The sequence below is a fragment of the Oryzias latipes genome, chromosome 20 (genome assembly GCF_053564925.1).
Source record: "Oryzias latipes strain Hd-rR chromosome 20, Olatipes_Hd-rR_3.1".
Lineage (NCBI taxonomy): Eukaryota > Metazoa > Chordata > Actinopteri > Beloniformes > Adrianichthyidae > Oryzias > Oryzias latipes.
The window spans coordinates 5,159,264-5,171,922 of NC_136256.1; the positions used below are offsets into that span (position 1 = coordinate 5,159,264).

The 12,659-nt window shown below is 43.2% G+C and overlaps 1 protein-coding gene across 2 annotated transcripts; it reads right to left on the reverse strand.

Annotated features, from left to right (window-relative positions):
* Window positions 1–5,355: 5,355 nt before the first annotated feature.
* cyb5a (cytochrome b5 type A (microsomal)) lies at window positions 5,356–11,547 on the reverse strand. Of its 2 annotated transcripts, none has more exons than XM_004080819.4 (5): window positions 11,205–11,547; window positions 7,361–7,489; window positions 7,245–7,274; window positions 6,187–6,221; window positions 5,356–6,112 (listed from the first exon to the last, which is right to left on the reverse strand). In XM_004080819.4, exons 1-5 carry the CDS (start codon window positions 11,340–11,342, stop codon window positions 6,031–6,033), a joined length of 414 nt encoding a protein of 137 aa, XP_004080867.1. In that variant the 5' UTR covers window positions 11,343–11,547; the 3' UTR covers window positions 5,356–6,030. The 2 variants fall into 2 exon arrangements, with proteins under 2 accessions (XP_004080867.1, XP_011486943.1); XM_011488641.4 differs by having other exon boundaries at window positions 7,172–7,274.
* Window positions 11,548–12,659: the final 1,112 nt, after the last annotated feature.

Sequence of the window (12,659 nt, forward strand, 5' to 3'; positions counted from 1 at the left end):
CAGCTGTCAGAAAACTTGTGGACGTCAAACGTTTCAGCTGTTTAACCCGCCTAATTAAAACTGTTGCATGGATGTGGAGAGCAGCAAAAAGATTTGGAGGTAAAAACAAGACCATGGAAAAACTACAGTGGGAGGCAGTTCCATTGGCTGGAATCATCTCTGTAAAAGAAAGAGAAGATGCCCTAAGAGACATTTTTCTTGCAGCACAAGAGAACATGGTTCTTCCTGCTACTACAACTGACAGATTAGTAGTCTACAAAGATGAAGAGTCTGGATTATTGGTTTGTGGTGGTCGGATACAAGTTTTCAGAAAAAACAAAGTTGGTGTCCCAATCTTACCTCATGATGCTTGGGTATCTACTTTGCTAGCTCGAGAAGCTCACAATCAAAATCATGAAGGAATTGCTGCAACTTTATTAAGACTAAGAACCAAAGCTTGGGTGATAAAAGGTCGAAGAATCATAAAACGAGTTGTTGATGACTGCTTAATCTGCAGAAAAGAAAAATCAAAGAACTGTCAACAAATAATGAGTTCATTACCACCAGAGAGAATTGAACCTGCTGCACCATTCCAATTCACAACCATAGACCTCTTCGGACCCTACCAAGTAAGAGAAGATGTGAAAAAAAGAGTTACACAAAAAGTTTGGGGAGTTCTGTTTCGCTGTATGGCCAGCAGAGCTATTCATGCAGAAATTGCAAATGACCTGTCAACTGAAGGATTTCTGATGGCTTACCAAAGATTCACTGCAATCAGAGGACATCCAAGGAAAATCTGGTCAGACCCCGGCACTAACTTTATTGGAGCTAAACCAGTCTTGAAAGAGATGTACAAGTTCCTCGACAGTCAAGACAAAGGAAGCTCGGAAGACCTATCAGCTGAACAAGGGACAGAGTGGGTGTGGAAAATCCATCCAGCTGATTCTCCTCACAGGAATGGAGCTGCTGAAGCTGCTGTTCGCATCATGAAGAGGGCACTGAAGAACATCGGAAGAGGATCCTCACTGACTTATAGTGAATTTCAGACAGCGCTCTATTTGGCAGCAAATCTGGCTAATGAGAGGCCGATCGACGCGAGAATACAAAGCCGGGAGGACTGCATTCTCTACATCACGCCAAACACCCTTCTACTAGGCCGAGCCTCTCCAGAGGGAGATCCAGGACAGTTTGACTTCACCAGCTATCCCTTCAAGAGACTCAGAGCCATACAGACTGAAGTGGACAATTTCTGGAGAGAATGGAGTCAACTCGCCGGCCCCAACTTGTTCGTGCGGAGCAAGTGGCATACTGCACAGAGAAATGTTGCTGTAGGGGACATTGTATGGTTGAGTGACCAGAATGCTTTGAGAGGTCAATTCAGGATGGGTCGTGTAGTTCGCACTTATCCAGACAGTATGGGCATAGTCAGGGATGTTGATGTACGGGTTATTCCAAGTTACCATCCACCTGAGGTGAAAACAATAGGTAAGCAAACTAAGAAAAGTGGGTCAGGACTAAATGAAAAAACGACTATTTTGCACAGGGATGTTAGACGGTTAGTTGTTTTACTACCTGTTGAAGATCAAACAAAGCACATCTTGTGAATGTTAGTGAAATTTTTTGACCTCTGACAGTCAGCGACATTCTTAGTGTATTCACAAGAATGCCGAGTGGGAGGTGTTAGGTCAAAACTCACTTAATGCTGGGAAAAAGAAAAAGTGTGTATATGTAAATTAAAGTGGTGGAAAAAGGATAAATCAGGGTGGAAATTTAATATTTCAAAAGTGACTTATAAAATTTAAGAATAATATTTGAAAAGAAAAATAAGATTCCAAAAATAGGTCAACCGCAACAGGTGAGATTAATTAAATCCGCGTCAGCGTGCCTGTGAGCGCATAGTGATTTACGTGTCGCGCAAAAAAGGTGATCACTGATCTGACAGGCGAGCTGAAGGAAGCAGACGTTCGGGCCAACCGTCAGATGAAAGGAAAATCCACCCCAAGGCATCTAAAAAAGTGGAGAGGCAGCCGGTAAGATGCGGAAGTGATCGGGGGTTGATCAGCTGTTTCAGGGGTGCCTTTAGAGATCAGCTGTCTATCGCGTTATCGGTGCGCTTTAGACGTGGATTGTTTTGAAATGTATTTTCTGTCTGCTTGATTAATTGATCACGGTTCATTGTTGTGTGAAACTTGATAATTTGAAATATTATATTTTGTTATTTGAAATGTAAAGTATAGTTATTTGTAATTTAATTGTAAAACAGAATATATTTTCATAAGTATTATTTCTGTACAGGTTTTTCACCTTGTTTGGTTTCTTCAACCACTCATTTACACTGGAAAAGGTCTCTGTCCAAAATCAAATACAAATAAAGAAAAGAGACACATTCATGGAGTTCTTGAGTCATGAGTGGAGTCCTGCTGGCATTTCCTCCATTTGATGCTTTCCCCTTCAAGTGGGGCAAAAATAACTTGACAAGTATGGTATCATAACTCTAGTGCATCAGTTTGACTTTGCTTAGATTACGTGTCTGTGGTGTTATTCCATCGCTTTACAATAATTCTATTACTGAACTACAGGGTCGCCTTGAAATGACGTCACGCCTGTGGGGAGCAGTGGGAAGCGTGGCTAGACTCAGAGGCGCATGTTGGAGACTTGTTAGGCGATGTTCGAATAAAGCACCCTAACAAGTAAACAGTTGGTCCCTCATTTGTTTTCCTCAGTGTAATAACACGACAATGTCTTTTTTTTCTGTGGTCTGAAACAACCAACAAACAACGACTGGCTTTTCTGTACTGCAGTGTTTGTCAACCTTTTTTGAGCCAAGGTACACTTTATCCTTGACAAAAGTCCTGCAGCACACCAGCATAAAAAAAATTTAAAAAAGAGAAACTCTATAGTCTGTATTGATGTACAGTCCCTCCACAATCTCACATGCATTTCTGTGATAATTGTGGCAGAAAAAGCTGGAAGTTGCAGCTGTTTTTCTGTCCTCAACTTTTGGGGTGAGACGGATGCAGTAGATGTCCTGGAGGGAGGGGAGGGGGGCATCGATGATCCTCTCAGCTGTCCTCACGATGCGTTGGAGGGACTTCCGGCAGGACGCGATGCAGGCGCCATACCACACCGTGATGCATCTGGTCAGGATACTCACCACGGCGCCTCTGTATAAAGTGTGCATGATGGGGGGAGGGGCTTTGTCTTACTTCAAAAATAAAATTGTTGTGTTAGTAAAGTTCGGTTATATTTATAGATTTTTAAACTGAGTTGGTCTCACAGACATAAAGATTTACAGTAGAGATCCTAAGAAACTTACCTAAATGGCCCTTTAACCGTTACAGGATGGGCTGCGTTCTGAACAAGCTGGAGACTTCTTAAGGAACTCTTAGGACACGCTGCTATTATTCACCGTGTCTCTGAGCAGAGGAGCGGCTTCGGAACGGTGTGTGTGAATTAGTGCACACAGCCAGACTGCTTCTACACTTGATTGGTGAACTCCAAAAGAACTACCCTCTCCCAATATTTGCTCCTCAGATTCATCCAATGGCTCCTTGTCTTTGGTGGAGGAGGGGGGATAATGTTATAGCACTTGGAATGAAGACATGTTCATCCTGCTGTCTCTTGCTCTTCAACATGCTCCCAAATTTACAGTTCAGCTTTCATGGGGAGTAATAAACCCTGTCCAAGGAGCGGTCCTCTCTCCATGCGGGGAGAGGGATCCCTGAATTCTCCGGCTAGGCCATGAGCCGAGGATCATATCACATCTGAGCCTGGGGGTGTCCGTGTCCCTGTGGTGCTGGTTCTGGTCCATAGACGTATATCACTGGACAAAGTGAGTGTGACTTCACCTGTAGAAAATGCCTGACCTCAGGCTTGTTGAGCCAGCAGGTAATTCCTATTTGAAATACCGGGGGGGGGTGTCAATATGTCCAGTGATATACTGTGTACTGTCTATGTTCTTTCTTTTTACCACGCTTGTCAGGACCTCCACTGCATCCCCTTTTGGGGCAGGGGGGAGTGGTCCGTGCCTTTCTCTCTACTGGACTTTCGGGGTTTGGGTGAGTGGCTGCCCGCACCGTTACCGTGTTGTGGATCTCTCTTAGGGGCCCCGAGTTTGTACCTGAGGGTTTGATCTATAAAGGTGGACAAGAAAGGTGGAAAGATTTCATGTAATTCATGGACACCAGTGAAGATCACAAATCATTGAAGAAAAAAGGTTCAGAGCACTGTCTAGTGGGTCTAGATGACCCAACTCCCAATGTTAAAGTGCCTAGGATAGCACAAGGGTTATCATGTTCTTGATAATCTGCATTTTTTTTCATATATTGCCCAGAGTGCAAGTTTTTCAAGTCATAAATCGACCAATCAGATGCTTCGATAAAAGTAGGTGGTCTTACATCAAACGTTTGACAGATTCTCCTGAGCCTGCTTTCTGTTATGGGGGTGTGGACTTCAGACAAGCTAACTCTTAATTGGACAGTGGTTGCTATAGAAATGACTCATACTGACTCTGACCAATCACTGCTGACTGACATCATCTGGTTTCAATGTGACAGCTTCCATATTACAAAAAAATGGCGACTGAATTGACTTCATTTTGTTGGAACCGTAAGCAAATCATTTTCTGTAGATGATGTTACACTCACTTTATCCAGTTCTCCTACCCAGTCAATTGGATCACATGAAATCAATCAATCATTGATAGGCACTTGATTTTGTTACTTAAAAAAAGAATCTGTCTGATCTCAACCAGATTACGAAAACTATGTGAAACTATAAAATTAAACAATTCAGTAGGGGGGGGATTATATGAACTGGCTTCTTCCCACTCATTCTCAGGAAATAAATCAAGCTTCACATGTCTTTAGTCAATGATCACTATATTAAAGTGTCTTTTTTTTGTTTTTTAAACTTTTTTTAAAATATTTTTTTCAAAGGTGAATTTTTTTCATATTGTATCAACAAAAAGTAATGCTTGAAATAAAAATAAATCAAATCAAACTAAACCTGGTGTCCCTCCACTTTCTGTACCTGTGAGGTGTTTAGCACACTTTCTTTTACTTATTCAAAGGAAACTATCCCAAGTATGGCCTGAAAGCTGTGGGACACTCTACCACAGCATTTTAAAGATCTTTACTGTTCACTTTCTTACATGCACACCTCTTTTTAATGCACCACATTTTTCAAAAAGGTTTTTATTGACCCGACTCCTGAGCAACAGCATATTTTTTGGAGACCAAAATAGATGGTCCCCCCCTGCAGGGCTCCTTTCGTAAAAAGCAGGCTCTTACCTGTGGTGAACTAGGTACTTTCAAAGTAAAAGCCTTTTCTGGCTGGACACAAAGCTGCCAAAGAAAACAACCAGATGCAGCAGAGTCGACTGAATCAAGTTTTATTGTTCCTTAAAAAAGCAGCTGCGCTTAGAGGAGACCCGCTCAGCTAATGGTTCTGTGCTGGACGGACTGGACCGCCTCAGCTGGTCCCTGGAATGCACTTCAGAGTCCATGCTGCAGGTCCAGGAGGAGCTGAAAACCTGCTTCATATAAAACCGTTGATTTGAATCCTGCTGAGCACCGACAAATCAGGATTACATTTCAGTAGAAGAATCTCGGATGTGGCCGTTTTCTTTTATTACATTTTTCCTTTCCTTCCTAAGAGTTAGCGCCCCCTGTAGGCCGGTTCATAAACGGATTCTGATCAGATCCTTGAGCGGCAGATCCTCCGAACGAGGCAGCTGGATTCGTGAAAATAGCGACTCTTAGATTTGGTCAGATTAAGGCGCTCACAGTTTGTGGAGGGGCTGAGCACGCCAGCTGGAGGCGATACCCTTTCACATAAAAGCACAGAATTAAAAATCTAGAGCTGCTCTGATCACAGGCACTCAGCGTGATTACTGGGTTAAACAGATGAGGTGGGCGGGGCTTAGAGGGGTGTAGCTGGAAACAGCTCGGAAACAGACAGCGAGAGTGTTGGTCTGATGCTGGCCATCTGCTCCCACACAGGGAGGAGCCGCCGTCCACCCGTAACGCCACAGCCATCTCTCTGATGTCACTAGCTCTCTGAGACGTACAGGCGGTACACGAGAGTGACGATGGCAGCCACCAGCGTTGGGATCACCAGGTTTGACCACCAGCTGCAAAAGAAACAATTATCCCAGTTAAAAAACTCTTATCTAGTGAACCGAAGCGTGCGTGCTTGTGCGTATACCTGCTCTCCTCCTTGCTCGTGGTCACCAGTGTTTCCTGAAAAACAGGAAGTGGTAAAACTTTATCGACACAAATGAGCTGATCCATCACCAGACGCTGCAGCGATTTCACTCTCAAGTTTCATGACTGACAGAGAATGTTTAGAGTAGAGACACAAATCTCCACCAGAGGGCGCCTGATTCCAGAGGTTAGGATCCAACTCTGGACTTAACTGTAAGAATTATGGCAAAGTGAAGAAGAACTACATCAGTGAAAATGTTTTCTTTAAAAAGGCTTTGGTTGTCTCCAAACATGGAGACTCGGCACTCGTGAGATTTCAGTCCCTGTTTTTTTTTCAAGAAAGGTTTTTTCGTATTTCTACAGATTATAACTGTAACTGAGGGATTCATCACTGTTACAATTGAAATCGTGTAAAGGTTTTACTGCGATCAGTTTCCAGCTAAGCTAACCATTAGCTAAACTGATTTATATTTTTTTAGCGTGATCTTGATCATCTTTATTTTTCTCATTTGTTTTCTGAATTTAAAGATCCACCAATTAGATGCCTCAGTAATAGTGGGTGGCCAGATTCTCCCCGTTGCCATAGAAACGATGACTTGGACCGACTCAGATCACTGCTTACTGACATCGTCTGGCTCCAACGTGGCTGCTTCCGCATCGCAAAAAATGAATTGACTTCATTTGGTTGGAGCTGAAAGTGAACAGTTTTCTATGGATGATGCTAAACTCAGTCCACTTCTTATTTACAGTCAATTGTTCCACAGATGATTTTTTGACCTTTTTTTATCAGTGTTTTCTGTGCGTTAAAAACCTTAAAGAATTAAATCTCATCTTTAAGGATACAAATATCAAATCTGATGAATGTCAAGGAGTTAATAAAGGGGTTAGACTTTCTATTTCTTACAAGGAGAGCTTATATAATGGCAGATAAAAATCATAAACAAAAGGGGGAAAATGTAAATGCGTGGGGCACATAAGATACATACAGAATTACTGTACTAAGCACAGCTTCTCCCACAATGCACTTGCACCGTTTGCTCTGGGACAGCCGTCACTCACCACAGGTTTGGCGATCTTGTGCCGATCATCCTACAGATGGAAATGGATCATTAGACTCACGCAGATCTAACATCTGTTCCTGTCACACACGTGCACGTTTCTGCGCTCGCACTGACCGGATGCAGCTCGCCGATCACCATGCCGCTGGCCATTTCTCTGGCGTCGGTGGAATGTCCGACGTCCTCAAAGCTCTCAGTGGCATCGCCCCCCGCCTGCTCCCTCAGGACCTCCTCCCCTCCAGGATGCTGCCATCAAGCACAAACACATGTCAGCACACGTCAACACAAACCCAAACCTGACTATCCTTTTCCAAAACCCCTTAATCCCTTTTGGGGAAGGTTGCTGGAGCCTATCCCAGATACTGTTGGGCAGTGAACAGTCTGTGTAAACCCAAACATAAATGTAAGGTAAACACATTTCAACACTAAACATTTGTATTTTATCAACACATGTTCTAAATTATTTTTAGGAGAAAAACATTACAACTAAGTTTCCAAATAAAGTTGTAGTAATTAGAAAAGGTTTTCCATAAAGACCTGCAGCAGGTAGAAGCTGCATATTTCTGCAGAGCTGCTGCTATGTTCTCAACAACAATCTGGTTTATTCATCTGAGCAACTGAGAAAAAAAAAAGCTCATCAAGGTCTTCTTCTGCACCAACATAGGTGAGGTCACATGGTTAAATATTTACTCAGGTTATGATTCATAATCTCTCACAATCAGAAATGTGTGCAGAAGGTCAGTCAAAACCAGATTGTTGAAATAAAGGGTTACATCTGAAACGAGTTCACCTCCTGCACACCTGGACCGCTTCCTTTCCCCCTGAACACTGAACTTCCTGCTTAAGCCCCGCCCCCAGCCTCACCTCTGTACAGGTTTTAAAGTCCAAACGGAGTGTTTGATCACCCACGAATGCTTTCATAATCCATCAGAAATGGACTGTAATCTGCGCTGTAATCTGACTGAACTTCCCGTCTTCATTTAGTGGACATTAAGAGGAAGTTTCTCAGAGGATGTGGATGAAAACCCTCCTTAGTTTGAGGTGAAGTCAGCTGTTTTCTCCTGAACTCTTCTAAACTTCTTCTAACGGCAAGACAAGAGCAAAAACGTTTTTGTGTGAAAAAAAAACCCAAAAAGGAGGTTTTTGACCAGATGTGTTGCATCACCGGATGTTGTAGGGGGATCTTAAAGTATTTGGTTTAATTTTTAAGTTTTTGTAAAAATAAAAAAATAAAAAGGTTCAGTGTAAGAAAGAGTCAACAAGCAGCAACTGAAACTCAAACACGTTCATTGAAATGGATGATGGGAGTTTTTTAATTGTGACTAAAGTTTAAAAAAACACTTTAATTGTAAATTTGACCCAAATCAAGTATGTTGAGTTAAAATGTGCGTTTTTTTCTTGACATGTCACTTTGCTGGTGCCAGCTCATCTGCTCTTTGGTTTGACTTTCATCTCATTGGTTAAAGTATCTGATGTAGTTTGTTGGATCAGTTCAGAAGATTGTTTCAACAGCAAAGGCGCGTCTCTTTTCTAGATGGTCGATGATCTTTGCACAGAAACTGATGGAAACTCATGCTGGCCACACGTAATCTGTGACGTCAAAATGCACATCGCCACAGTTCCCACATGTATTTCAACCCTAACCGTTACCCCGCCCGAATTACATGTGAATGGTCACTTCCTGTCTTGATACAGAGGCTCAGAGTGGATCAGAAAGACTTTTCTGCTGTTTCCAATCCAAACCAATAAAGATTCTAGCAATGAAGCAAAAGCTCCTCAACTGCCATCAGATTAACAGTTTCCTTGACTGCAGAACGGATGATGAGCTCCTCCTGACAGAGTGACGCACCAGGTTGAAGCAGCTGAAGGCTCCGATCATGAAAACGGAAAAGCAGGAAAACGTTCGGCAGCAGGAAAACGTTCGGCAGCAGAAAAACGTTCACTAGCAGGAAAACGTTCGGCAGCAGGAAAACGTTCGGTAGCAGGAAAACGTTCGGCAGCAGGAAAACATCGGCTTGGGTTGTAGGTTTTAGCTCCCACTGTCTTTAAATGCTGAAAGATGATCTCCCTTCATCCGCCTTCACACTAACAACAAAGACCACAACCTGTCTGGAGAAAACTAAACAGCCAAAAGAGGGCGCTATTGTCTGAAATGAGCTCTGTGGTAATTCTGGTTGTGCTTCCTGAGGTTGAAGGGATGTTGAGAGATCCACGGGGCTCTGTAAAAAATGTTTAAGTGTTTTAGTGAATACGCTAACATGTAGCGGTGTCAGACTGTTTTTTACGTGTTGCTAACAATTTTTGGTTAGCATAGTGACAGTAATGTTTAACACTGTGCTTTTAAATGTGTCGTAAACAAGGTTGGGAGTTCCAGGACTGGTGAATAATCCAACATGGCTAACGTTTTGTGTGTTACAAAGAACAGTGGAAGACGATACATCACTCCCGGTCTTTGGTCTGTCCGCGTTCACACTGGACTGGACCGCACCAGAGTTCACCTGCATGTAAACAGAGACCCTTGTTCTGAAGAGGAGCAGAGTTCTCTTGTTTGGTCCAAAATGTAGTTGAAGGTTCTCAGCTTATAAATCAAAGCCTCGTTTCTACTGAGCGGTCCGGTCCGGTCCGGTCCCGTTTAGAATGGTCTGGGCAATTCAGGTGAGCGTTTCCACTCAAAGTTGGACTATTACGGCGTGTGCGGGATGAAGCTAACAACAATAGAGGTTACCCAGCAGATTCATTTTGGCTTTTGTTTCTTCATAGATACAACGCATTTAAGGCTGTTTGAGAGAAGACTGCGATGGCGAAGAGGAATTCAGCCGCTCTCTTTTGTTCAGCCAATCAACAGGTTTCAACAGTAGCCCCACCCTAAACTGGTCCACTCCATTGTTCTATTGACCTGCAACAAACCAAAATGGCACGGTTCGGTCTGACTTAATGGGTCTATTTTATAACGGAAACACTTCAAATACCAGACTGGACCGGACTGGGCTGCTCAGTGGAAACAAGGCTCAAGAGGTCCACCCAAGGACACGGCTCAAGTGTGGATCAATTCTAGGAATTTTCCGCAGCTAGATTTGTGTTGTGTTTTTTTTGTAGTCCAACATTGTGTAGACATATTTGGAATAGCATCATCTCCATTTCTCACTGGGCTACTGGAGGGGTTGAATCTCTCTGACCCCCCCTGTCCTAGCACCCATAATGTTTGCAGATGGAGTCACGGAGAAGGGTGGAGGAGAAGAAGTCGGCTCCACCCTGAACCTGCTGGTGAGCGCACCTTGATAGAGTCAAATACCTGATTACTTAGAGGTGCTTGAGTTTCTGCCAATCGACTTGTGGAGCTGCTGGACGTTAAGAATAAACTTTATCAAACTAATAAGCTGTCAGAACCTTTTCTTTTTTTTAATGAAACCTCATTTATCCATATAATGAATTTGAATCAAACTGGTGTTTACAAAGATGTGTGCAGTCTAAGGACTGTCAACAAGAAACAGTTATCTTCCTAAATGCTGTAGACGATCATTTGTCTAAACAAAGATCTGCAGGCTGAATCCTCACTGACTTCCCTATAGCGGCAGTTTAGCTCAGGCACTAGAGCAGGTCACCCAACAACCAAAGGGTTGGCGGTTTGATCCCCGCTCTCTCTCCCGAGCGCGGCTAGTCTGCAGCTGACTGCTCGCCCACGGGATGGGTCAAATGCGGAGAGAAATTTCCTCATTGTGGGATAAATAGAGTAAAAATTATGTTTTATTTATTTTATAAGAGTAACCATGAACCTGAAGGGGGGCCAAGCCCCCACATCCTCTTAGGGAGCAGAGACGCACCTGCTCAGATAAAAAGTAGATAATTCCACAATAAAAGCATCTGAATGTCCATAAAGACTATTGTTAGGAAAGCGCCCATCAGTCAGGAGACCTCCGCCCCCCACCTGACGAGCCGTGAGCGCGCGCGCACAGCTCCTCACCTCATCCAGAAACTTGGTCACATCGTAGACTTTATGGTGAATGATTATCCACGTAGACTTGAAGGAGTTTTGCGCTTCGATCTCTGACAGCCGGTAGTATTTCACTCCTTCCGGGCTCCTCTCCTCCGTTTCCGCCATTGAGGCGCCGGACGGTCGGTCGGGCTTTGGCACGCGAAGAGCAGCGGGGCGCAGACTGCGGCGGCGCGCGGACTGACGGCCGGAGCTTATGTAATGCTGGAAAGAGTGGCCGCGCCGTGACTCCGCATAAACACGCCGACATTTACCCCAGAAAGAGTCACCAACAACTTTCAGAGTTCACCCAAGCCGGAAGCTGCGGGACTTCAGAACGCTACCTTCAGAATAAAGGTCATGCAGCATTGACCAAGAAATCCAGTTGTACTTGTGTTTATATCTCCTCGTCATTTTAGCAGAAACACGTTTAAACCCCGAAATGTACAATTTGCATCTAAGTTAGTGTATTCAGGTACTCTGCAGTTTATTTATAGTCCTGCTTATAGTATGAAGGCTCTGATCCTGCTTCATCAGCAAAGTTCTCCTGGTCAGTCTTGCTGCTCACTTTGTCCGAAACAATCCAGCCTGACTTGACGGTTTAGCAGTCAAACATCAAATCCACACAATAGGAAATTCTAGTAAACTGTTTTGCTCAACTGCCCCCTTAAATGTTCCACTTAAAAGTCTTCATGCACCAAACCAAATTATAACAGCTGCCATATTTTCAGCTCATGGGCAATGAGGCACGTGGGAAATTTGGAGATGACAAACAAATTCTGAACAGAGCAAAAATAATAATAAAAAAGTAAAAATATATTTTTACTGCATTTTTTTTTGTATTTGAGAAAATATCTTCACAAAAACAAAAAACAACAACAACTAACTGTCATGGTAAAAAAGAGACTTTGGTCATGGTAAAAGGTTTTTAACAGTTTAAATGAACAACTAATACTACAGAAATAGTTAACTTACCTCTGGTTGAAAAAAACTCAACTAACAGGTTCACAGATGTCAAGTTATTATGTCACAAAGAACGCTTATGATGATATAAAAATAAAGCATTAGGTACTGCAGACGTATTATAGTTTTAATTATTTTATTTGTTGCATCTATTTTATTTACAGGTCAATGCAGTCCCATTGTTTATCTGCTTTCGGTAACTATTTTTAATGAAAACGTGTTTTTGTGAGTTCGTAATGTTATTGTTTTATTTTGAAGGACAATCTTGTGACTTCCGGTAAAAATCATTCATGCTTTCGGATGCTTTACGGACTTTCGTTAAAGCCCCCGCGTCCACACCTTCCAGAATTCCGCTGTTCCATTGGTCGTCCTTCCCCAGCAGCCCGTATGGCGACTGTGATTGGTCCGTTCAGGTTGCCAATCTCTAATGAGCTGCTGGGGCAGCTCGCGGGCGAGGACCAGGCAAAAGGTCACGGACTGTTT